The 27,403-nt window shown below is 43.2% G+C and overlaps 1 protein-coding gene across 1 annotated transcript in view; it reads left to right on the top strand.

Moving 5' to 3' along the window:
* The window catches only part of EEPD1 (endonuclease/exonuclease/phosphatase family domain containing 1), a 62,148-nt gene extending 35,195 nt beyond the window's left edge, over positions 1–26,953 (top strand). The window contains exons 3-7 of the mRNA XM_054640267.2: positions 13,860–13,970; positions 17,496–17,630; positions 18,850–18,982; positions 26,162–26,356; positions 26,454–26,953. Coding sequence (XP_054496242.2) covers positions 13,860–13,970; positions 17,496–17,630; positions 18,850–18,982; positions 26,162–26,356; positions 26,454–26,653 — 774 coding nt within the window. The 3' untranslated portion in view covers positions 26,654–26,953. The remainder of the gene's footprint in view (positions 1–13,859; positions 13,971–17,495; positions 17,631–18,849; positions 18,983–26,161; positions 26,357–26,453) is intronic.
* The last annotated feature ends 450 nt before the right edge of the window (positions 26,954–27,403 follow it).

Consider the following 27,403-nt stretch of genomic DNA (forward strand, 5'->3'; position numbering starts at 1 on the left):
ACACACTATGAGAAGCTTTGTGTCATACAAAGACTCAATTTGTTTAATTTCCTAAACCCCAGCATTTTGGCAAATTGGGCCAAAATGGCCCTTTAAGCCCAAGATCTACCACACTGGTGGCATTTATGCCTGGTGTTGCCAAAACAGGAGGCATGATTTCCAAGGTTTAATTACAGCCTGTCCTGGACTGGGACAAGCTGGACAGACCCTTGGATGAGCAGTAGTAGCTCATGATCTTGTTTGTTTTTCTGGGGTGCCACAATCTCCTGTAAGCACCACAGACAGGGTGCTGCTTGTGGAGCTGAGCCCCAGCACCATGCTTACTGCTGTGAGGAGGAAAGGGACAATAATAATTTATTTCAGTGAACCAGGTCACATAAGAAGAACAAGAGCCTTTACCTGGAGAAAATTCTGTGTCAGAGGTGAGTTTGTGTTTGTTTTAGCCATAGCCTATCAGATCCATTCTGGCACAGGCTCCATGTGAGTGGTCTTGCAGGTAGCTTAAAACCAAGCCTGTGCTTACCTGTATTTTGTCCTACCTTGAGCCTTCAAATCAATGTGTTTGCTTCCCCCTGCCCCCTTGCTGAGCTTGTCCTGCTGCTGTGGGATTGTGTTGCTTACGTGCCTTCCCTTCAGCGGTGCTGCTGGCATTTGCTGAGGGCAGGGAAGAACACAGATGGCCAGATGCCATGGGAGGGCTTCCAGCCATGCCAGACTTGTCCCCACCAAGGGTTCAAGGCTACTCAGGCTTTAGGAAGAAGTATCACAGGCATGCAGGCTTGTTGGTGCAGAGTCCTGTATGGAACACCTCTTCCTCTTCCAGAAGCACAGCTCTGGGAGACGCTCCCAGCGACGCTCTTGCCCCAGTGTGTGTTTTTGAGTACTTTACTTTATCTAATTTTGGCAAGTCCTTAATTGCAGAAGAATAATTCTACTTGCCAAATGTTAATTGTATTTATTTGGGGAAGGGGAAAAAATAATTCTCCCAAGGAACATGCTGTTTTTATAGTTTAAAAACTATAGGGGCTCTTGAGTTCATTTCTGCTTCAGAGGTGGGTTATAGAGGAAAATAAATAATTTGTACAGTTCAATAATCCCGACAGGTTTTTAAAAGGTAAGCCTGCTTTGTGAGCAAGCAACAGTAACCCATTATTTTCCTATTTGTGTATTAAAATGTAAATGCATTTGCTGTTACTCAAGATGACAAAGGACTGTTCACTTGACTCCACAGAGAAGTTTGTTGGCTTCTCATCTAGGAAATGCAAATCATGTGATTCTGATCTGCTGTTTGTGAAGTGTGGAATTCACTTGCAAAGTGATGATTGTTCTGCCTGGAGTTGGAAGAGATCTACTTAGACTGCTATGAGACACACTAGGTGGGCCAAAGGATAATAGGAATTGGGGTGATAATTTCGATTTTGTTAAGGGATGGTGTTCTTGAAGTTGACAATAACTTGCAGCTTGAAAATCAGTGTCAGTTACACAAGTTTCACTATTAAGGTCTGCCTATAACAATGACAGCTAATTTATGTGAGCTATGTCCAAGAGGTCAGTGGAAAGAAAGTGAAAAGAACAAAACAATTATCAGTCGACTTGCGCTGTCTGTGTGGGGATTTTCACCTTCACTGGAGAAGTTTTGGAGGTCACAAATCAAGAGGGATTGAAAGTCTTTCACCTGGTGCTTCTGAAGCACAGAATGAATTCTCTGGACACGAGGGCAGGCAGCCATGTATTTCTGTATTTCTCAATACAGAAAGGGATCTCTTCTGTCTGCTGGTCTAACCTTACTTGGTCATCCATTGGGAATTTCTGCTGGAGATGATAGAATGAGAAAATTCTGATCAGCCTTCTCCTCCAGGTAGATTCCCCCCACACCATCTAAAGAGCCATTTTTCTTTCTTCATATTTACCTTGTTGCATTAAATGGAAAACTTAGCTCTGTAAACAGACAGTGTCTATAATCTGTGCTCATTTTTGGCTTTTCCCACTCCATGAGCAGTCCTATTGTCTTCCATGATGTGGAATCAGTTTCCTGGGTTTCCTTACCCACAGGAAAGACCAGATGTCTGTATCTGAGAAATATTTGCTAAATTCAGCCCCTTCCCATCACACAGAATTTTTACACTGTGCATGAGGAATCAGTGAAGCACAATTGAGGTGATACTGAGGAGGTGGCATTATTTTACTAGAAGAAATTTAACATGCCTGCCATTGATCAAAAAGTAGCTTTTGTGTGAGGGGACATTCAGTGACTGCTGTTGCACAGTTTTAAAGGGTAAGATGAGGCAAAAAGGAGGTGCTTGTTTATTTTTAGTAGCATTGCTCTGCTGGTGCAATTTCAGCTGCAGTCAAAAAGAGATTTGTAAAATGCTGAACTGCCCTGTGTGTTCCCTGCTGTAGCTGCCTTCTTTTTACACAGCACATGGAGAATTTTAACTAAAAATTTGCTTTTGTTTTCTTGATCCAGTGTACTGTTTCCTCCAGATATTATCAGAACATAAAAAGTATGACGTCAATTGAGGTTCCAGAATTTCCAGTATGAAATGCATCTGCTGGAGGTTTTTATTTATCTTTTGTCTGCTTTTGAGTAGATTGAGCCAGATCAGTGTTTAATCATGATTAAGCCCATTGTAATCTCTGTTCTTTATAAAATCCCTCTCTGAGCAGAGCAGGTTGTTTATTTGTGAAAGGTTATCCCTAGGAGCTTTTTGGTGTTTGAAAAAGAGGTGCTGGTTTTCATTTGCAAGGGTAAGCATAGGCACATCACATCTTGCTTGCATGGATATAAATGTGGTTGTGTGTGCATTTGATGTGACTTTTTTTTTAAAATGTCGCCCAGAAATGAAGTTACTCTGGGACTGAGTCTTTGTGTGCATATTTTTAATTGCCATAATCCTTCTGTACAGTGTGATCCCAATCTTGCTTTGGGCTGTTGGTTAAAAAAGATCATAAGGCGATTTGCAACAAATGAATTAGTTACTGTAAAGGAGTTATATATTACTGCCTGTTCTTAGACCAATCCTTTCCGGAAAGCAGTTGGCCCCTCTGAAAATTTAGTACAATTGGATGTCCTCTAGAGTCAGAAAAGGAAACAGCAGTCTTGCTTTCAGAGATCAGGAAAAGAAGATGTCAACTTGGCCAGTGACTCAATCAGGACATTTGATCTGTTTCTTCCAGCCCTGTCACTGCCTCATTTTCCTGCTCCCCATTTTTAGAGAGGATAGCTGGAGTCAGGTCTCTGAGCTATGGGATGGACTTCTGCAGAGTTCATCAGCAGATGTAGGTCCTTCTGCCCTGTTCCTTCAAAGCCATCTTGGAGTCAATGATTGATCACTTAAGGTAAAAGGAGATTATTCCAAATCATCCCACTGATTTACCTTATACCCTATTACTTTACCCTTTTGCTTTCCCACACTCTCGCTGTATTTCCCCCTCTCTCTGTTGGCTTGCTTGTTTACCTGAGTGCAGGTAATACTCAGGAATACAAAGTATTCATTTTTTACATGATCATGGGGTCATGAAATCTCAGAGTGAGGGAAAGAATAGCTGTAATTGGAAAGCAATAATTTTTTGCTAAGTGGAGCTGTAAATGCTGTAGTATTTTTTACTAAATGGGTACCTTTTTTGACATTATCATATCTACTCAATTGTCTTAGGATCACTACAGCTATCCTGTGTTTGCTTCTGGCCTTTCATATTTTTCCTCCTTTCTGTCCTCTAGGAGGCATCTAGATGGCTGGAAGTTTAAGGACGTATTGGTGGGCCTTACAGTTCTGACCAGGTCCATGATGATTTCAGTAGCTCTCTGCAGGAGTACCTGTGACTACTTTATCTTTCCAGGCCCCTCACCTGCAAACAATCATCACTTGGTCAGCAGCATCACTTGGTCACAGGCTTTCATCTACTAGGATTTCTGATGTCTTTGATCTTGGCTGGATTGTTTTCTCTGTAATTGCATTACCCATCTCTTTTCTGATGATCAGTGGACTTCAATAACCAAAACACTAGAAGCTGTGCTATACACAGCACAGGGAGCCACAGAGAACACTAATTCTCTTAAAATACTGTCCCTTATTAGGTGCCCTCTTCTTTCCTAGAGCACTGCTGAGCCTCTGAGCAGTGGTGGTATGGAGATTGCTTATTTCAATAGCTTGGCATTTTTTGTAAATCATCTGGTCTTATCCCTGGATGTAAGCCAAACTCACCCAATAATGAAGTCGTTCTCTACACTTCCAGAGGAGGGAGAAACAGAAAATATGTGTTTATAAGTGCTGGCAAGTGTTAAGGTTTGGTTGTAAGTAGTAGAAGTAAGAGGGGACTTACTCAGTCCTTTTCCCTTGATTTTCTCTAGAAGATGGTAGAAGGCAAAGCAAGTTCAAAGAACAGGAACAGTTTTGAGTAGTCAGCAATTTGAGCAAGAGTGGTTTTTTGGTTTTGTTTCTTTTTTATTTTTTTTATAACATATTGACATAGCAGCAAGGGTGTTTTAATGTCATCCCAAATAATTTTTGATAGTAATACATATGCTCTCTGTGGGAAGCCAGAATCCATGGCATCTGTTGGAGCAGAACTTTGGTCAGGGTTGAAGGACAATCATGTAGACTCCGTGGAGGGCATGCTAGTAAGGACAGACAGAAAAGCATGTATTATTACTCATGGAAATCTATAAATAAAGAATGAGCTGTTTCAGAAAGGAATCAATGTCAAATTGGGCCCTTTGAATTAAGGGCTAGAGCTGTAAAAACAAAAAAGAAAGGAGTATGAGATTTTTTTTTTAATTTTTTTAAAGGTAAGATAACATGGCCTAGTGCTAACAGCCTGGAAGAGATCTTCCAGATAATAAGCATTTAAAAAAAATGGAATTAGGAGGTGAGGTAGATTAAAATAACTTTACAGAAGATGGCCCAGTGTTCTGTAGGGTGATGTAATCAATGCCTGAAGGAAGAATAAATATTTGAGGCTGGCAATGGTTGTGAGTCATATTAGATGTTTCTTTCTTCCTTGTTTTTGTGTTCTTAACCATGGGAAAGAATGCTTGCTCTAAGCAGAGATGTAAATCAGTTGAGGAAAACAGTAATACCAACAGTAGGAAAGAAATGAAGCCACAAAACACCCAATTCACTTACTATTACCTCTAGATATTAGTGAAGTTTTATCATGAGATGGAAGGACACCTAAGCTTACATGTTTAAGCAGCTTTCTTTGATTAATAACATTCAAATATTGTGATTTGCCTGCTCCCTTTCATTTTTTTTTTTGTTCTTCTTTTGCATTAGAACATTTTTCCCCCTTCCTCTTCTCCTCTGGCTGAATGTGGCATGCAGATGAGGAGATTCAGATGATGGCAAATCGATAGAGCTCATTTTGTTTGGGGTGCTTTTAGTCAGTGAATAATCTACTGTTCCTTATCACTTTTGTATCTCATGTTTCATTGGATGGTTCTCTATTTGCTTTCTGTATTAAGGGCTAGGTTCTGATAAACTCATTGTCACCTCCTGGTAGTTCCTGGGTGAGTAAGGCTGTATTCACAGTGGTGTCATTTTACACCACACCACAGAAATTGATTCCTGGGTTTCATGGAAAAGTAATCGACCCAGGATTAAGCATAAAAAACCAAACACCCAGGCCCTAAGGAAAACTGAAAAAAACCTCCCAGACAAACTTAGAACCCCCAACAAAACCCTACAAAAACCCCACAACCAGCAAACATCCGAAACCCACACAAACAAAAAAACCAAACCAAAACCACAAAAAGGTGTTCCAGGAAGCCATTGACTCCTGGTTGCCCAGTACCTGATATCCAGTCCAAATGAGCACATAGCTTAGGTCTCCAGACAAATGCTGCATGGATGCTCATGATTTTTGTGATTCTGTGATTTTAGTATAGCTACTCAGTTGAGTTGGGTACTATTTGATGCCATAGTGCAACTACTTGAACTCACTCAACTTTGGTAAAACCATTGTGATAAAAAAGGTACTTTCACAGTCACCAGGGCTTCTTTTTGTTCCTTTTTATATAATGTCAATCCCCTTGGCATGCCATTATAGCTGTTAATGATTATAGTGCCTACTTATGAAGTATAAAACACTGTCTTGAAAAGACTTCAAGAATAAATTTGTGATCATCCTTGATGATCTCTTGAGCCTTAATTTATGAATTATGTTTAAAATAAAAAAAAGTCTTAGGATTATGAAAAGAAGCAGCCAGGAAATGTCTTCTGCCAAATGAGTCCATCCTGCGAAGTATAAGACAAAAGCTCAGCTTGTGAATGGAAACATGAAAAATTAAGAACCCACAAATGTTCTACATAAAGGCCTGGTAGATGTGGCCATCCCCTTCCAAAGAGAAAGGACAGCATAGATCTCTACCAAACATCTCTGTAGACACCTTCCCATTAAATGGCAAACTGGATGAAAGATAGTGAGTATTCAGGTTTGACAGTAGGCAGCTGAACATCCCATAGTTCTTCACTGGTGTCCCCAGCACTAAAAATATGTTAGTGGAGTTACTGTATTGCCTCTTTCAGTTGTTGTTTTGCTGCTCTGTGCCAAAGGTTCTTCCTTGTCTTCCTTTTGAAGATCTATAAAAAGACACTGTTTATATAAATAATCACCTTTGTTTAGGATGAAGGTAGGAGAATAGGCCAGTGAATGATCTGCATTGTTGTCCTGAGAACACAGTGTTTAAAGGTGAGCAAAGAACTGGGTTTATGGGCAACAATGTGTTTTTTAAATCACATATTCAAAGATTAGGACAGCAATTTCCTCTTAGATAGTACAGAAAAGTAAGCATTTGGGTGGCTGTGGTGAGCTATAATTCATCTGGGAGGGCAGTGTAGAAACTCACTGTTTGTCATAAGTTTTTCCAAAGCAAATAAAACTCATAAGTTTTTCCAAAGTAAGTACTCAAAAGGCAAAGCAAGTAACCTGGGAGTGCGAACTTCGGCTCCTACCGCTCCCCAATGGATCATGTAAAGCCTGACTTAGGAAAAAGAAAAAGTGATCTGATTCCAACAAGTTTGTATATGGAAACAAACCATCACACACTTTTGATAACTGAGATAATGTTAAACTTATCAGCATAATTATTTCCGGCACATTCCCGAAGCACAATGGGTGAGTAACACAGTAGCGGCAGGAGAGGGGTGCATGTCCAGCTGGATCCACATCCAGGGGCTGCTTCAAAAGAGAGTCAAGATCATGAAGGGGCTCAGATACCTGATGTGGGAAACAATGCCTTCAGTTTGAAAAACCTTCCAGTCCTGCCAAGCATCATTTAGCTGCTGCCTAACCCTAGGGTGCCCTAAATGACGGTCTCCTCTGATGCTTTGCTGAGCAGTGCCTCTCTGCAGACATGGAATTACCCACCTCTGAAGCAGGCAGAGGGACTGCACCACTTAGTTTCTAGCCTGTGTATAGTTGGGCTTGAAAAATTATCCTTCCTCATCCTGTCCCCTCTGAGAAGCTCAGTCCTGAAGGTTTCCTTTTTTAAAAGGAAAAGCTTAGAAGTGGTTTTTGCAGCAAAGCTGGGAATTCAGGTCACCACAAGGCTAACAGGGGTGAGGCTGTGGTATGGTAAATGTTTGCTCTGTGGTCTGTAACATAGTGCCTGGAGCTGTCATTCCAGAGCTGAGTGAGATTCTGATCTTCAGAGGAAAGAAATCCTTCCTCTGTGGGTGTCCGAATTACTGGTGTGCTCTTTAAGAAGCAGAAACAGCATTTTTCCAGGAAAAATGAGTCCTTCTTGAGTTGAGGGAAAAGCTACAGGTGCCTTCAGATGGACCAAGCTTTAGGACCCCAATTTGCACATTATCCCATCATTATCCCAGCTTTGTATGTCTGTAGCACACAAAGTTATGTAGAGGTGGTGACTGCACCTATGGGTCCTGTATTATTTCTGAAGAAAGACAAGGGGTGAATATTTGGCTGTGCTTAAGGGCTCTTCCTTAATTTCACCTCTTGCAATGAGTGTATAGAGCTTTTTGAAGGGTGAATTAGGTAATGTAAAGAATGTGGAGGGTAGCAAGAATTTATTTGGTCATGAATCTGGATGTTTTGATTTAGTTCTAGGAACAATAAACCAGTACAGAAACAATGGGAAGGTACTGCCCCAGGTCTCAATGACCCAGTACAAATAGGACACTCTGGCATGGCCAAAGGGGCAGATAAGTTTTCCAGGCATGAATCTATGGCCTTTACCTGTTCAGTGGATTGATTCCTTTTTTATTTTTTTGATTTTTCTTAGAATTTTTCTCCCAAACTTCTACATTTTTAAAAATTATTTCCTCAGCTCTAACGTCATTGTAGAATTTTGTACAATACTGAGAAAGAGAAAACTTTTTCCATCACAAATATATACATATGGCTAAGAACTGAAACTGATTACCTGAAGGAGGGGGTTGTTCTCCTTTGAAAACACTTATAATTATAATTATGCCTATCAGATCCCCATCTGCCTTTGTGTAATATCAGTACATGAACAACACAAGCAGTAAAGATGATGCAGTCTTTAATGAAGTCTTTCTGAAAGGGACTATTTGAATGGGCATGTGAAAAATGAACATATATATACTTAACATAGGGTCACCCCAGTTTTCCCACATGCTACTTGTGTGGAATAGAGCTGGTGAGTGCATCCTGCACGGCAGGGGATGCATCTCCTTCTCATGTGTGTGTTTTTCAACTGTGTTGCAAACAGGAAAGGGATATGCTTGAGAGAAAGGCAAACAAGCAGTGAAGGCCTGAGACAACATTCTTGTCAGTTTTAGCCTTTATTCATAATAAGGCTTCCTTCCGTGCTGCTACACTGGGTTATGGGAGAATGCAGATATCACTGAAACACCTGATGCTCCTCCGTGTCCCTTTCCTGAGTTGCTCCAGCCTGTGGGAAGTGCATTCAGTGTTACCCAGCTGTACAAGTGTGCTGAGCATCCTGGCCCTGCTGTGTCTTTGATTTCCTCTTGACTTGCCTTGCACCAGGGTGTGCCTACACCAGGCCAACAGTCCCAAAGCCTCTGACCTTTCCCTACCTATATCTCAATAGCCAGTACAATAAAATACAGAACCCACAAGTCTCTTCAGCCCCCAGCTCAGCTTTTCCTCCTCACAAATGTGATCTGACAAAACACTCATCTTCTGGAAGTCAAATCAGAAAGTTTTGCTTGAAAACCAAAGGTGTTGGTTTCAGGTTCTTGGAAATATTTGTAACGTTTCTGCTCCTGGCTTTCTGGGTCAGGCTTCTTTAGGGTGAGCCAACTGTAGCTGTGTCCTGTGGTAGATTGGATTTGGATTATGGGTGTTCAAGTCTGCTTTTTCAATTAGAAATAAGCATACAGTCCAGTTGGATGAATAAAGAAAGGATAATGTGCATTTAATTTTTAATTTATACAGTACATAGGAATAGAGTAGGGAAATGAAGTATGGATTAAAAATGAACATTTCCAGATGGTTTCATGAAGCTACTGTCTATTTTGTTGTATCTTCTATCAGAAATAAATTAGATCATATTTCAGGATGGGATTTTTATTGGAGAGTTGTTGTGGGCCTTCTCCTCAAGTGCCACTGCTCAATATACAAGGTGTATCTTGGAGCTCTTCTGTTTACCCTTCCTGTGTGCACCAAGTCCTTCATACTGGGAGATGCTCTGTAGCACAAAACAGCCCTTACCTCAAACTGCAAGTGTCTTTCCCCATGGAAAGACAAATCTTTGCTAATATGACACATGCACATAGCTGAGATTATAAGGAATTGATAGAAGTTCCTTACTCATCTTGGTAGTCATTAAAGCTGCTCCCTCTAGTGCTTATTAAAAGAAAAGTAACTGTGCGTATGTGACATCTAGATACGGAAAATTTATTCTGTCGTTCTCATCTCTCTTCTCAATTAAGAGGAACCAAAATCACCTTTTCTTTGATGAAGCGAGTAGTAGTTTACCTCAACTGCAGTGCCCTTTTGGCCTGACAGCTTCTGTGGTGGTTAACCACAATGGATATTTAATAGTTTTGAGTGCCTTTCTGAAATTCAGGTGATGATTACTGCACTTAGATGTACCATGCCATAGGGATACCCTGTAATCTCCTCTTCACTGCTCTTTCTCCCCGTGCCCTTCTCACAGCCTCTGCTCTGGCTCCAGGTCTGAAACAAAGGTATCCTCCAAAGAGCAATCCCTGGCTAATAGAAATGTGTAATTTATTAAACCCTAAGGCATTGTTTTCCTGGGTCACATTTAGTTTTCTCAGGGCTTAGGAGTAGCCCATCTTCTTTTTGAGCAAAAGATGTTCACCACAAGGGAGGTCGCTGGCTCAGGGTGGTCCCCAGACCTGGCATTACAGGAGTAACATTTGGCAGGCCAAGATGTTCAGCATGGAGTGGTGTCCTCAGCTGGGAAGGATGACCCTGCTGCACAAATAGCACCCCAAAATAAAACACAGAGTAACCAGGGCATCCTGAAGAAGATGGTGGGAGCTGCTTGTGTGCAGAATTAGCTACTGCACTAGAAGAGACCAAACTTTATGGCCAAGTTAGATGTTCTTGCAGTGCTTGGAGTGCCCTGGGGAGACAGGTAGGAGTGTTAGGAAGTCTGTAACTGCCTTATGGTTTCCAGAATGTAGAAGCCCAGCATATGTCATTTTCCCTGCTCCTAATTAGTCCAAGACCCCTTGCCTTTGCTTTTCCAGTCACTCCTCAAATGGGCATTTCTCCAGCTTCTCCCAGCTGCCCTCTGTTCTCTTCCTAAGTCAGCCATAAGTACCTGTCTCTGCTTCTGGACAGGCAGGGAGGGACAGGTGCCAGCTCTTTATTAGGGTGGACAAAGAGCAATTGCATCTTTGGATCCTCCCTTCTTGTGAAAATGACGTGTTGCTTATCAGCAATTGCAACAGAGCTTGTCTCAGTTCCTGGGGTAGTGGCTCTTATTGGTGCCCTGTGTGCCAGACAGGGGCAATCATAGAACTGCAGACAAGTTTTTGGTGGGAGAAGACCTTAAAGATCATTGAATCCAACGGGCAGGTAGTTACCTGACACAAGGAGGTTGATCACTCACAAGCACAGGCTTCCCTTTGTTTCGAGTATGCCTTGGAGCCTGGTGCTGCTGTGTTCCTGTTCCCAGGCAGCACTGCCTATCCCACAAAAACCAGCACCCAGCTGGAGGAGAGACCACAGGGCATCTGTGTAAATAAGCCTGGGTGCTGTTGGTCTCACAGTGTGTGTGTGTGTGAGCTTTGACTTGGTATATGTAGGTTATAATGAAGAGGCTGATTGAATTTTAGGAAACTTGCAGCTTGAAAGGCTCTAGTGAAAAATAAAGCTAGAGCTCTTTTCCTTAGGAGGATTTTGGGGGGGAAAAAAAGTTGTTTTGATTAACTGAGGTTTTAATTTTTCTTTACCCCTTGAAGAATTGCCTCTCAAAGGGGTTGGCAGAGCTCTAACTTAGCTTTGCAAAAGAGGAAAGGCTTTTTTTTCATTCCCCATGTGGACTTGGAGCTTGTCTGTATATTTTGCTGCATGAGGGAAAGCGTAATGTTGGTTGATGTTGGGTTTTGTGGGCAGAACAAGATGATTTAAAAAATGCCATTCTCACTTCAGCAAAAAAAACATGACCTCAGCAAGTATGCTGTCACAGCTTCAAAATATGTGTGCCTGTAAGCCTTGGAAAATGAGTACAGATTGAAATCAGCTGCTGTAGGCCAAGTTCTCCGTGGCTGGAGCCGTACCCAGAATGGGCTTTTTTTTTCTGAACAAACCAGGTAATCTTATTTGTCGTCTTTTTGCATCCACAAAGTCAAATCAAGGCCTTTAAAAAAAATCAGTTTGAAGGAAGCAAACTATTCAAACTAGTCAACTGCAGATGCTCTTTTTAATAAAATGATGGTAGGATTTTTTCAGTCCTGTCATATGCTTTGTGCTGGCTGGACCTTCTAGGCAGCTGCAACCTAGAGATAAGTCTTTTGTCAGGTTACATTTAAACTCCTAATTTCAACAATAATTTTGTTTTTCTGATTCAAATTATTTAAGTGTTAGAAAACTCATTGACCAAATCCACTCTGTTTGAAGACATCAGAATGGCATCAGGAGTGAATAATTATCGCTGCTGTGATTTATTGTGTTAGCTGGGTAGCACCTGGTGATCAGCTGAGAGCAGAGCTGTGTTCCCAGGCTGTGCAAACACCCTACCTGCCTCTGAGTTCCATAAATCAGCCCAGCCCCAGCACTGCCTGAAGGTACATAATGGGCAACAATGTGGTGTGTTACTGTGGCATCTTGAATAAGAAGCCCCAGCCAACCTCTGCACGTCAGAAAACTTTTAAAAGCTGTGCCAAGCGTTTTTGCTTTGGGTGTGCAACCAGAACAGCTCTTGGTCTTCTGAAGCAGATATGGGTGTCTGGGCTGTGTGTGTCTGAGAATCAATGCCTACAGCTGCAGGATGCTGAACTTGCAGACAAAGGAGTCGGCAAAAGATCAGGATTTGATTTTAGTTTCTGAATCAAAAGGTAAACATAAAAATAACTATCCCGTTATTTTACTGATACCTATGTAGGAAATACTTATATCCATGCAGCTCTGTAGCTCTTCAAACTGTGTGAGACATGTCCCACTGCAAAGAGTCACTGTACACATGAGGTTATTGTTTGCCTTGCAAATCCTTTGTTAAATTGCTGCTTGATCTGGAGGGGTGTTCTGGATCTAAGATTTTGTCTGAGGATCCTTCTTCACTGTGAAAGCCTCTGCATTTCAACCCAGTTTCTCCAGTATCAGAACAAGTTGATGCATGGTGGAAGTCCCTGTTGCTCTTTCACAGGGATGAGTTTTTCCCAGCCCCTTTCCCCACAGCCAGAACCTCTGCCACAACCAGGGCATCTGACTGCTGCCTATCCCTGCCAGCTTTCAACCAGAGCCTGCCTGGAGCCAACATCAGCCTTGCAAAGGACTCTAGCCCTTATTGAGCCTGGTTTTGAAAAACTCCTAACAAAAAGTATTCCGTATTATCTGCACCAAGGAATTTCAGATCCCAGAAATTCCAGGGTGGTTTTTCTTATTTATTTATTTAATTAGTTAGTTGGTTTAGTTAATTAGTTACTTTTATTTAAATCTCAAGATGTTACACAGGTAGACTCAGGGGCTCTCCACAGTGTCCACAGTTCTGGTATCTCTGATCTGCTGGGCGTTAGGATGCAGCCTCTCTAGCTCTGGTCCTGAGCTTGGACATGTAATGGTGTCTGAGTGCTGTGGCTGTTCAGCAGTGACCAAGGAGATGAGCACCTCTGGGAAGCATGAGAAGGATGTGCTAGAGCTGCGTGCAAGTGTGCAGCTGCTTCCTTCATGCACTGAGGAAATCGAGCACGTGTCCCTGGCGTAAAGTCAGAGGAGCCTTAACCCCAAAACTCCAGCTACTGAGCTTGGCCTACACCCTTCCTCTCATGTCGTGCTGGTGGCTGTGTTGTTGGAGCGGGGCCAGCCACGCTATGGCAGCCTCCTGCCCCCAGGAGGATTCTGCAGCTGTTTGTGAAGCCCCAGCAGGGGTGGGATATGGTGCAGCCAGCATCTTTGGAGGCAGCACAGAGGAAACCCCTTTCCAATCAGACAAGTAGCTCTGGAGGAAAAGAAAACGGTCTGAGGGATAAATGTTTTCCTTGCAGGATTTGCACGGAGTTATTTTAGTTTTTATTTATCTCCAATTTGGGGGTGAGTCAGCCTGGGATGTGGCTCAGACCACCTCCTTTGCAAGCCTTCAGGGAAGGCAGAGAGCACAGCCTGTGCTCCTTTATGCCTCTTACCAGTGCTTTACTACACACTTTATTTTGCAATTTTTTTAAAAACTCTCCGAGCTGATGTTATTTTTTTCCCCTTTCCTCTCTCTCTAGTTTTGTATGGAGCTGAACCAGCCGACGCTGCCAAACATCCGCAAGTGGAAGGGCCCTAGAGGATGTTGGAAGGGTGTTGTTTCCGAAAAACCCTCAGGCCAGCTACACAAGGTACATTAATCCCTAAGTTTGAACTTTGGCTTTGCTTTTTTTCCCCCCTCTAACCAAGGACATATTTTGAATGTTCAAGGCGACACTTTTTGCAAATCCCTTTTGGCAAGGTTTGTATTTCTTGTTTTTTAAGCTGGCTGTTCCTATAGCTTTTAATTTGACTCTACAATTTATGTTTTGGAAGAACTGTAGCACACTTGTAAGGAGGAAGATGTGTGTGTGTATTTGGTGTGCATGTTTTTAGGGGAGGTGGACAAAAGCAGAACAGATATATAGATGAAAAGCCATGCTTTTGGACAAGGTGGAAGTCCTGAGTTTTTCCCCTGGCAGGCTGCAATACTTCCGACATTTTTTGTGCAAGTCACCTGAACTTGCTCCCTGGTGCTGCACTGGCTGGCATTTGGAAGGCCTTCCCATTTTCCTACCATTTTCCTAATTTGCAAGTGAAGAGCCCTCAGAGGAGCCCTGCAGCCTGCCATCCTCACCTAGAAGAGTTTACCTTTTGCGTTCCCCAGAGTCATCAGCACAGGTGTTAAAAATACTGTGGACTCCATTTGAAATCTGCACCACGCTGCACTGTGCTTTTCCCTGCAGCAACTTCTGCTCTGGGAATATATATATATATATATATATATATATATATATGTATGTATGTATGTATGTATGTATGTATGTATGTATGTGTGTTTAAATGTGTGTATATAAATGTATTTAAATGTATTTATGTATATATATTTAAATGTATTAAATATATAAATGTATTCAAATTATAGAAATGTAGAAATGTATATAATGTGTTTAAATGTGTATATATATATATATATATATATGGTTAAATGTGTACTGCGGGGAGGTACTGATTTATTAAGATGGTGACAGCTGCACCTGCCTACCCTTGACAATATTCAAAGTGTAGCTGCTCTTGGCTGGACATCACTAACAGTGCCCAAAAGCAGTTTCTCCCAAGGGAAGTCTCTCTCTTTCACCTTTAAGTGTTCTAATGAGTTTTCAGAGCAGTGCCCACCTTGAGCTGGAGACTGTTGCTGCTGAACAGGGTTGTTCTCATGGTGCAGTTGTTGCAGTGATGGATGTTTTTGGGTAGAAGCAGGATCTGAGACCTGTCACATAACAAGTAGTGCCTGTTAGCACATGGGGCAGTCTTCAGCAATTTATTGATCCAGAATGATCCATTCTGAGCACTGTTATTACTAAATAAGTGGCTGCAGCTGTGTCTTATAGCCATGCTGCTTAGAATCCACATTTCTTTATTTTGGCTTTTCCAAATCACGTTGCATCACCCACCGTTCACTGGTTTTGGAGTCATGTTTTTGCAGGTGCACCTCCTTTTATTGCCCTTCTGAGAAAAACCCAAGAATGAGGGGAAAATAAACCCAAAAAACCAAAACCCACCACCTGGGCAGCACAAGGATTTTACTCTAGCTAGACAGACACAGTGTCAAGAAGGGTCTAGAAAGATACAGAGTGTCTGAATGTGTCTAAAGTTTAATACAATCCACACTTAATTGCAGTGCAGAATGTAAATGCCCTTCAGGACATTTTTATTTGTGGCTGGAGTTTTCCTTTGGGATCTCTTGTTAGGCCAGATTATAAAAACACTGAATATAAATAGCCGTACAAAGTTGTCAAAGTTGTTCCCTCCACTTTTTGTTTTTTTATTAAGAATTATTAATAAATATCTCAGAATTTCTATGTTAAATTCAGAGTCTTAGTCAGTTCTTTCTTGAGCTGTATTTCAAAAGATAACAATGGCAGCTTTGACTACAGGGTGACTAAATAAAAATTATTATCCACCTTGTTTTATGGACAGGAATATAAGGATGAACAGTTCCCAAAATTATGGGAGAAATGTGCAGCCAAACTAAGAATAGAAATTTTATCTATTGACTCTTCCTTTTAGCTGCTTTAACAAGAATCTGACTGAGCTGTAGAACCCTTCAGCAAGCCAAAAATCTCTTCTTTTTCTAGGGCTAGTTAGTCTGTCAGGTTTGAGCACTGTGTACACAAATGCAGTGAGGTAACACAGTGTAACCCCAAGGACACAGCATCTTTGGCACTAGGTGATTTTGGGATGCTGTGTGGGGCTAAATAACACAAAATGGTGAATGGTGCTTCTGGCTTGTGCTTCCATACAGTTTGAGCATTTCAACCAGGCAGTTACTTTTGACTGCCATGTAGATACAAAGTCTGGAGCCTGGAAATAGCCAACAGCTGTTGACAGCAGTTTTATTATTTCACATCTTTTCCTGTATCAGTTTTTAGACCTTAGGCTTCTTACTGGTGGAATAATTTTGTCAGTATTTTAAAGGTGACTTATCGAAGGAGCTACCAAAGAATTTGAACCAGCCTGAATCCCTTCAAGGCTCTTGGGAAGTCAGCGGAGCAGTTAACACTTTTTTATTGCAGCTGAAATGGAGAAAACTCTTCCTTGCAATAGATTTAATTGTGATTTGCTAAGGGAAGTGGGTTTGAATGATGCCAAGGGAAATGGTGTCTGGGTGATGGGAGAAGAGGCTGACAGTGTTTGAATTAGATACTGCTGCTGGTGTCACCAGCATAGACAGCTTTCTGAAAATGCCAATTCCACGTCATGAAGCGATCAAAAAAAAAATCCCATTCAAGATCATAGAAGCAGAGCTGAAAGGAGTAGAGAGCTGAGCATGAAGCATACTAGCTGGAAAAGACAGAGAAATTTATAGGGCTGAGAGGTCTAGACCAGATTTCACACTAAGAGACTGAAGGGGCTGGGATATTTATAGCTTGCAGCTGAAAAAAGGCAGTGAGATGGTGTGGAGCCTGGGGAGAAGGAACAACTGTGCACAGCATTGTCTGCTGCAAGCCTTAGCAGTCACCCAGTGAGACCTCAGGACACCAAACTCATGGTTAGACAATCATGAGGGTAACAAACTACCTCATTACTGACCACACTCAGAGGTATCCAATGCCTTGCCTGGAGTAAGAGGAAATGGGGACAGGTCAGCCCAAACACGCACATGAGGGGCAGCATCCTTCAGCCCTGCAGTGGTCCTGACCATGCTCTGCCTCTGGAAGATAAAACAGACTGTTAAATCCCTGGCTTTACTGGAGCAGTGCTGGAATTAGCTGGGTGTCCAATAGCCAGTGTGCAGATGTGAGGGGCTGAGAGTAGCAGAGTGATAAGTGTTTCAGCTTGGCACATGCACTCTTCAGTGAAGTCAGTGGAGCTTCCCAGGAAGCATTCCTCCCACATCTGGTGGGAGTTTTGGTAGGGAACTGAAGAAGCCTATTTGTCCTCTGTATCTTCCACTAAAAGCCCAGGAAACTGTTTCTCCTTTATGCTTGTGTATAGCCAATTAGGCTTCCTGACCTCGGCAGGCACCAAGCCTAGATATAGATATATATATAGAGAGAGAGAGAGAGAGAGATAGATAGATAGATCAATAGATAGATATGGGGCTGCATTTGGGCAGAATGTTTTGTTTTTACCATCTTGTGACCGGCATTTCTCTTTTTCCTTTTTAATTCCAGGGAGTTGAATATTCTGGCTTCCTCTGGGATACAACAGCTGGCATTGAGCTGAAAGATGCCACATCTCAGGAGACTGCACAGACTAATGGCAACGGGAGGCATTCATATCCTCATCCTTATCTTGCACATTTCAAGGTAACTGCCACAGTGCCAGTCCAACCTTTTACTGAAAAGAATTTGGCTATGGTGAAAAGAGACACAGCCTCCTCACAGATAAAAATTTGCATGAGCCTCTGACCCTTCTTATCACTGTCCCATGGCTTGATTATGGATAGGTGCTTAATGCACCTTAATACATGTGGTAGCTCACCACAGTCAGTCCTTTCCCTTGCTCCTGTGGGAGCAAACCTTGCTGCAAGGGAGTATTTGAGAACCTGAGGGTCAGTGGATCCTCAATAGCAGCCAGGCCACAGGGCTGGGATTCTTGTCACTGCCACAAAGAGGGATGAGTGCAGGGAGAATGGAGATGAATTTTACATATATATATTTATACACACACACACACACACACACACACACACATATATATATATATATATATATATGAGTATGTGTGTGTATAAGTCACAGTCCTTCAGTAAGACTTGGACTTCTGTTGCTGTCACACTTCAGAGTTTCCATTTTAAAGCTTTTTCACTAGAGCTAAACCTATCTAAAAGAATATCATCATTTCTGGAACCAGTTCTTGGGTATATGCTGGAGCAAATATGTGAGCAGAGAGAGCCCATCTCCACACAGGCTGTGATGAAAGGGTCGAGTCTAGGGAAATTGACATCTCTGGTAATGCTTTGAGAGAAGCATTAATTGAATAATTATTAATAAATAAAGTATTAGTAATTAATTGATCATACAAATAGGTCAAAGTGATTCCAGGAAGGTGAACAGGAGATTGCAGGGAGCCAACAACTCCTTTCAAGGTACATTAAGTTTCTTGGTTAGTCTCTGTGACAAGGCAGGGCTAATCACAAGACAGCAGTAATTAGCCCCTGTAATGACCATGACATTATTTGTAGCTTATTAACAACTGGTTTTGCATAAACTGATTTTCATAAGCAGCTGACTTCTTTCTGCTGACTTTTTCACCACAGTGGTGAAAGGAAGTGGTTGGCTAATGCAAACCAGTTCCCCCAGAACTGAGAGGGTATGAGGTTACTGCAAACAAAGCTGCAAAATGCAAATGCCTCCCTCCTCTTCCTCCCCACACTGAGACACACCAAGACACACCACATACACAGCAGTGTGAGTCCTACTGCTCCAGATTTACCACTGAAAGTGCTGGGAGCTGGCACGTGGTTTTGTGTTGTGACCTTCTATTCCCCACTGCAGGCACTGATTTCTCCTCCTTGTCCCCCAGGTTGGAATGAATGACCTGACCGTGGTTAACCTTCACCTGGCCCTGCCGCCCTCCGCAGGGGAGAACAGCGGGAAGAACCACGACAGCCACAAACTGGCAGCCTGTGCACAGAGTTTGCAGGAGACTCTGAAAGGTAAGGCAGGGGTTTTTTCTGCCAGCTGTCACATGCACAATTTCTAATTCAAAGGAATTTTTGAAAGAGTGAACTTTGTCTCGGTGAGCATTTCAGAAATACCCTTATCAGCCTCACAATTGTCTTTACCCATATTTGTGTGATGCATAGCATGACAAATGTGCTTTTCCCTTGCTCATTGTCTTACAGTCTTTCCTAATTAACACAAACAGCACAGGAGATCCTACTGGCTTTGACACCACTTTTTCAAATTAAGTTCCTTCTAGTTTTGTGCTACTGTAACAGCAAATTCTGCAAAAGGAAAGAAAAGTCACTAGAGTTGAGACCTTATTTTAAGCGCTTTGTGGAAATGACATCTACCTGTTATCAGAGCAAAGCTTAATTTTTTTTTTTTTTTCTTCCAAGAGAAATAGTTCTATATATTTAATTTTTGGATAATTGGAAGCTCTTTGGAAAACCCAGTGCAAATTTGCAGATGGCTGCTAATGGGAAAAGAGACCAAATCCTGCTTTGGTGCCTGGATGTAATATGTAGAATAATTTTGTTGATTTGAAAGAAGTTGCTCTGGCTTTACACCAGGATGAAATGACACCAGAATTTAGACCTGAGCTTGAGCCCTGAAATAGGCAGCTGGATTTCTTTACTTCATCTCTGTGAGTTTGCTTTTTACTTTGAAGCTTTCAAATTATGTTTAACTTCCTGTGAAGCAGAACAAAGCAGTTTAGATTCTAAATGTTGCTGATCTTGTTACTGGAACAGAAAAAGTCCAGCCCTTTGTTTACTGCTCAAGAAAGATGTGAAAGGGTTCCAAGGTTATTCGCGTGATGATTTTCAACTTGGCCCAGCTCAGCAAGTTTGGTCACTTGGAAGTGTTAATGTCCCTCTTGTATAACTCAAGAGGTATTTGCAGTTTTTCTGCATGCTCTATTGTAGTTCCTTTTGAGCTGCAGAAGCCAGTCAGAGCTATTTTGAGTGCTACTGATTTAAGTGTTTGTCCACTTGTACCTTAAAATTGGAAAGGATGAAGGTAAACAAAAGGATCGTTTGTTTAATCCCCAAAGGCTGAACTGAAACGTGGGATAAATGTGTAGCTCTTCTGAAGTCAACTGAGCAGCACTTCCACTGCATCTAAATTTAGACTGTTGGTGTTCTCTTTATTTCATGTTTTAATATTTTCATATGGCCAGCACATTACTGGTGCAAGCTTGTTCTTGGCTTAGTCTTTCACAAAAGAAGAAATTCAGATTCCTCTAAACTTGTGGGATGCAGGTGTGGTCTCCTACAGAAATAGTAGTGCACACATGTGACTTTGAAGTACAGAATTGCCCTGCCAAAATGAATTTCATGCTAAAAATGACCACCATCCTTCAGTTTTTTCCAAATTAGTCCACACAATATGGGCAGTAAGAACTGGTTTGTGTGTGGGTACTGCAAATTTGAGTTTCTGTTCCCATTTTGCTAACAGATGCCTGTTCTATTTTCTTTTATTCTTACTAAGAGGCAGGTGAGCATTTGAGGAACATTGTTTACTATCCACAGCCTCCCTTGACACAGGGTATAGTATCTCCATATTTTTCCCATTAGATTGGTGGGTCCTTGTTTCTTTTTCCCTCTCTTTTCTTCCTTTCATCTGTACTGGAGAGATGCAATGGCTGTTAGCTGCTCACAGCTAACTTTTTGCAGCAGCTCTTCTGTCTTCTCTCAAAGCTCCAGCAGTTTGTCTCCAGTGTGGTGCCCATGGGCAGCACACAGGTGTTATTCTGGATGTCCTGCTAGTGGCTGGGACCAGGGTGCTGGATGGATTGAGAGAGTCCTGAGGAGAAGAGCTGGCAAGTGCTGGTGGATGAGTGGCTGGACATGACCCAGCCATATGCACTTGCAGCCCAGAAAGTCAGCCTCATCCCTGGCTGCATCAAAAGCAGCGTGGCCAGCAGGGTGAGGGAGGGGATTCTGTCTCTCATGTGACCCCACCTGGAGAGCTGCACCCAACTCTGGGATCCCCAGCATGGGAAGGATATGGACCTGTTGGAGCAAGTCCACAGAAGGGCTGTGAACATGATCAGGGGGCTAGAACAGCTCTCCTGTGAAGAAAGGCTGAGGTATCTGGGGTTGTTCAGTCTGAAGAAGAGAAGACTTAGGGAATATCTTACAGCAGTCTTCCAGTAACTGAAATGGGCCTACAAGAAAGCTGAAGAGGGACTTTTTACGAGGACATGGAGTGATAGAGCAAGGGGGAATGGCTTTAAACTGAAAGAGGGCAGTTTTAGATGAGATATTAGGATATTAGGAAGAAATTCTTGATTATGAGGGTGGCGAAGCACAAGTTGCCCAGAGCAGCTGTGGATGCTCCTCCTTGGCAGTATTCAAGGCCAAGCTGGATGGGGCTTTGAATGATCTGGTCTAGTGGGAGGTGTCCCTGCCCATGGCAGGGGGCTCAAACTAGATGATCTTTAAGGGTCCCTTCCAACACAAACCATGCTGTGATTCTGTGGTATCTTCTCTCACTTGGCTTGGCCATATTCCATGGGTTACCCATGCATCAGGGACTGGGCTTACAAGACTTCTGAGATGACTTCTTAGCAGCCAATGTAACATCACATCCTTCCATCATATGTGTGTCACTCTGTCCAGGAAGGACTTGAGCATTTAAGAGTCTGTTTAGTTCATGAGGGAAATCATCCAGAGCATGGTAAAGGGCATGGCAGGAAGTATCTCCTACAGAGGTCCCCTTGCCCTGCTATGAAGCCAAGGAGGGTTTCCCTGTTCCTGCAGAGAGGCAGATTTCAGCACTGCAGACCTTCTGCAGGCACTGTCAGTCCCTCAGCTGATTGCCTTGGCACACCAGAGCTCAGCCACTGCAGCAGAGGGCTGAGTTAAGCTTCTGCTTTGCTTTGCTGGCCAAGAGCCACCCACAGGCACTGCCAAAATTTGCTGGTGCTTTAGTGAATTTGAAAATGCCTTTGCAAACAGACCAGATTTATTTTTTCACCTGAGGAGTTCTCCATTGACAAGGCACAAGGCACATTTGGGCCCAGAGGGTGTGAATGTGTGTGAGAGCACTACTGAGAGATCATGAACAGGACATGTGCCTGGCTGCTGTGGGCTTTATGGCACCATGTCCCAACAGATGGAGGCTCTGGGTCCTTGTGGACAGTGCAGTCTGTGTCAGGGACCTTTGCAGCAGAAGATTGGTTGTTAAGAGAGCTCCTGCTGCTCTGTCTGTTGGAGGAGGAGGAGGACCAGATTGCATTAGCTGAGGAGCCTCTGGCTCCTGAGGAGCAGAATCAAGCCCTGCCAGTCTTAAACTAATTTTCTCCAAAAGACGAGAATCACAGCACAGCACCAATAGGATTGTCTTATTTTCTGTTTTTCTCTCCGATTGTAACTGTGGGCATCATGATTGCAGTTTTTGATCAGTTATCATCTCTCATTATGGGCAAGGGCATGATTTCTTCCAGAACTTTTGCTAAGTTTGGCTGAGAGCCATTGGAGCTCATCCATGAGACCCCTGAGAGCTGCAGCTGCTGTGGGCAGCTCTGCTCCCTGCCTCTGCTGAGAGACCCAGGAGTGTCCAGTTAGACAGAGTCACACACTTGGGAGCATCCAGGCGGGTTCACTTCCTTCCCTCTCATGGCTGGATGCCTGTCAGGGTCTTGGGAGGCAGACAGACACAAACCTGCAGTGCTGGCATGCATGATGTTGTTGTTGCAGGCACCAGCAGAGATAGGAGAAGGGCTGAAAGTGAGGCAGGACAAAGGGGAAATGAAGTTGGTGGTTGTCTAGAGAACTGGTTGCTTGCTCTTCCTTGCTTAGCACAGCCTGATGTATTCCCCACTCCTCTGCAGTCTGAGGAGCTCCTATCAGAGGGGAACCAAAAGTACTCCCTTCTCTCCCCAATGGCAAATGGGGTTTCAGCTTCTTTAACAAGCTCCAGCCTATTCTCTCTGTCAAGTTTATGCTTTGTGGTGATTTTATGCTTTGTTATTCTGCATGCAAATTCTAAATGGGTGAAGAATATAGTGATTCCCTCCCTGGGCAGTCAGCTGCAAGCTGACTTCTTACCTCCTTCCAAGCAAGCATACAAGTGCTGTAGCTTTTATCCTTTGCTTTTTCTAACCTCTCCAGAATGGAAAGGTTAAAATTTTTGGTCAGTTAAAATTTTCACTTGTACGTACAGTGGGGTTTTTCGACAGATATTTTGTGTAAGGGAGGTAGTCTTGAAGATTTGCTAAAAAAAACATGAGTAGTTTAGGATAGAGTAGAATCGATTTTGTGCATAATCAAGGTACTGCTGTTAAGATCCCAGCAGTATGTCTATCATAATGTCTATCATTTTTAAATACCAAGGATTTGCTCCAGAGGTTTCTGTAATGGTCTTTTCCAACATAGTGTGAAGACGGAAGGAGCCAAGTGCTGCCTGGGAATTAAGCAAGTGTTAGCACTGAAGGACCAAAATTACACTTCAGGATTCCTGGTCCTGCCAAACAAGAAATCTTGCAAAAGATCTTTGTCGTGAGATTTATGCACAGCTACCAGCTCATAGCAGGCACGGTCATCCCATTAGACAATGACTGATTTTTCTTCTGGGTTCTGATGGAGCCTAAAAAAACTCAGGTTCAGATTCAGATGGGTTTTTATCCTTCAAAGGTGGAAAGACTGCTGTAATGAATGCTTTGTAGAATAGTATTTAAACTTCATGTTGTTTACAATATGATTTCCGACTTAGAAAGGGCAGAGAAACCACAAATATTTTCACTAACTATTCATTGCCCCTCTTCATCTTAGCAAGCACCATGTTTTGAAGTATTTGTAAGTAATATCCCTTCAATCTCGCTTGCTCTCTTGCCTTTTCCCAGTTCATCTTTTCTGCACTGCAAGACAGGAGTGGCATAGATTTTGTTGAGCTTGTGCTCCCTCTCCTGGAAAGCGACTTCTACAGCAACAGCAAAAAATTAGGTTTATCCAGAGCACTGAGTATGGTAGAGAAAGTCTGTCCACCCCATCCCCTCTCACACTTCAATCCCAGGAAAGAAAAAGCTTATAGACTATTCATAGATCTCTTCTCTGAAGTCAGCTTTGTCATTTTTTTTTTGTGCATTTGTGCCTCATTTCACCATCCCTCTTGAGTGTCAAGTAGTGACTTGGCAGCATCTCTGGTCAGCTCTCATAATTCTTCTTCAGTTGTCTTGTCAGACATTTCTGGCAGTGGCTTGAGATGGGCAAGGAGGTGTGTGCTTTGTCCTCTTACCCAAGGACACAGGTAGGATATCTGCATCCACATCTGTGGGGATAGGAGACCACACATTGTGGATATGAGATTGGGTTCTGGAGCTTCTATTCTCCTTTATTAGGGTTGCAAACAAAACATAACTGAAGTAATTTTTTGTTTCAAGTTGAGCACTATCCCTTCAGTCAACCAGGCAAAATAAAGTTGGTGTAGTCAGGAAGTGTCTGTGTGATTTCTCAACTCATCTTCTGCCATCAGAAGATGATGCTCCTTGCAGAGACTGCTCCTTGGTCCTATTCCTTGGGATTTTTCTAATGCAGAGATTAGAATGAGCACTGCACTTTTGGCAATGTGGTGTATACCAGCATAAGGCTGCGTCTTCTTGGGTTCCTCACAAAAGTGTTCTTGAATCTTAAAGAAAATCTATTTTAAAATGTTCACATAAGTTAAAACCAGAAGATATTTCTTGCAGAAAAACAAAACAAAACAAAAAGGCACAGATTTCTAAAAACCTCTGACACTAAAACTGCTTGTCTTTGAGTTTGTCACTAACAGGGAGTAGCAAGGAAAAGACACTAATCTTTGGGCTTCAGTAATGCTTGTCTCTCACAGTACCCTTCTGGACAAAATGTCCAGCACACGTGGATAACCACGTTACATGATGGGTGAGCAACCAGGTCACAGATCAGGCCCAAAAATTTACAGTGAATGGGGTGACATCAGGCTGGCATCTGGTCACTAGGGGGGTTCCACAGAACTCCATCCTTAGTCCAGTTCTCTTCAACATCTTCAGTAATGGACATGGGACTTGAAGGAATACTAAGTTTGAAAACAACACTACATTGTGAGGAGCTGTCAGCTCCCTTGAGGGCAGACAGGTTCTGAAGAGAGACCTCAACAAACTAGAGAGATGGAAAATCACCAACCATATGAAGATTAGCAAGGGCAAGTTCCAGATTCTGCACCTGGGATGGGGCAACCCTGGTTGTGTGCACAGACTGGGAAATGAGAGGCTGAAGAGCAGCCCTGTGGAAAAAAGACCTGGGGCTCCTGGTTGATGGCAAGTTGAACATGTGTCAGCAGTGCCCTGGCAGCCAGGAGGGCCACCATGTCCTGGGGGGCATCAGGGACAGCAACACCAGCTGGGCAAGGGAGGGGATTGTCCCGCTCTGCTCTGCACTGTGGTGGCCTCACTTTGAGTTCTGGGGGCAGTTTGGGGTGTCACAACATAAAAAAGACATTTAGCTCTTTGAGAGTGTCCAGAGGAACACCATGAGGATGGTGAAGGGCCTTGAGGGGAAGTGGTATGAAGAGCAGCTGAGGTCACTTGGCCTGTTCAGCCTGGAGGAGAGGAGACTGAGGAGAGATCTCATTGTGATCTTGAACATCCTCAAGAGGGGAAGAGGAGGGACAGGTGCTGATCTCTTCACTTTTGTGCCCAGGGACAGGACCTGAGGGAATGGCCTGAAGCTGAGTTCAGAGGTTTATGTGGGGTATTAGGAAGAAGTTCCTCACCCAGAGAGTGGTTGGGGACAGGCTCCCCAGAGAAGTGATCACAGCACAAAGCCTGCCTGAGTTCAACAAGTGTTTGGACAATGCTGTCAGGCACATGGTGTCACTTGGGGTGTCCTGTGCAGGACCAGGAGTTGGACTCAATGACCCTTATGAGGCCCTTCAAACTCAGCATTTTCTATGATTCTGTGACTCTACAATAAATGAGGTATTTTAAAACAAGCATCAAATGTATACTGGCTGGTTTTATTGTCATGAAGAGAATGGCCATGAGTGAACAGTCAGTGAAAAGGGCTTTAAACAGCATTTCTTTCAGGAGTTCAGAATACAATCACTTTGTTTATTAAGTATTTGTACTTTTCCTATTTCCATTAATCCTCTTGTACTTGAGTGATGGATGTTCATTCCTCCCATTCTTCTCTATTTTTCTTGTTTTCCAGGAGAAAAAGATGTAATAATCCTTGGAGATTTTAACCAGGCCCCAGACAGCAGCGACCATGACATCCTGAGGAAGGAGAAGTTTCACCACCTGGTCCCTTCCAGCACCTTCACCAACATCAGCACAAAGAACCCACAAGGGTCCAAGTCGCTGGATAACATCTGGATCAGTCGGAGCTTGAAAAAGGTTTTCACAGGTAGAGCTGCTTGTTTGAAGTCGTGTAACCTTTATTTGGGTCAGGCTCGCTCTGGGCACTGTCACCTAACATTTCCCTGTGCCTCTCTTTGATGCAGGCCACTGGGCTGTCGTGCGAGAAGGGCTCACAAACCCATGGATCCCCGATAACTGGTCCTGGGGTGGGGTGGCCTCGGAGCACTGCCCCGTGCTCGCTGAGTTTTACCTGGAGAAGGACTGGAACAGGAAGGAGGTGACGCGGAACGGGAACGGGGTGACGGTTGAACGCAGCGACTCCCACACTAAGCACGAGCGATGACGTGAACTTGAGGGTGCCTCTCCTGCCACCCACGGAAGGCTCTGGTCACTCATGACCCCATGGCAGAGCAGGACTGCCTTCCCCTCCCTCTCCTTCCTGCTCTCCTCCCTGCACCTAGAAAACATCAGCACTTGATTTTGGTGGTCCTGGCTTTGAGCCCCTCCTGGACAGTTCTGGATGGAGCCTCATGGCAGCAGAACAATCTGCAACTTTTTCCGGGGACACAGTGGACATTTCCACACCTGGAGATTTGCATAAGAATTGTACAGAAAAATAAAGTGTACTTTTAATATTGGAAAAGCTCTTTGCTGAAAGGGTTTTGCAGCTGAACAGGGTTTTGCTGGGAGGGGGAAGGGCAGGTGATGGTTATTTTCCTATGCCTGCTTGTAAATTGAGGTAATAAGAGAGGCCCCAAAAAGAGAGACACAGTGGACATTCTTGGCAACTCTCAAATGCCATTCAGCACTTGCAAAAGCTGCTGGAGCTGGTCCCTATGTGACCTGCAGTGAGACCTGAGTGTGCCTCTGCCCCAGCCTGGAGAGACACTGTTCCTCTGCAGCCCCATGTAGGCACCCCCTCATCCTTTCTTTCCTCCTTCCTTACACTGCTGGCAGGGTCATTTTGTCCCAGAATAGCTTCCTGGGGCTTGACTTTGTCTTTTTGTTTGGTGCAACATTCAGTGTTGGGTTTTCTTCTAGGCCAATAGTTTTCAGGAGCTGGGAAAGCACCAACTTGTCCCTCTGCATAGCC

The sequence above is a fragment of the Agelaius phoeniceus genome, chromosome 1 (genome assembly GCF_051311805.1).
Source record: "Agelaius phoeniceus isolate bAgePho1 chromosome 1, bAgePho1.hap1, whole genome shotgun sequence".
Taxonomy (NCBI): domain Eukaryota; kingdom Metazoa; phylum Chordata; class Aves; order Passeriformes; family Icteridae; genus Agelaius; species Agelaius phoeniceus.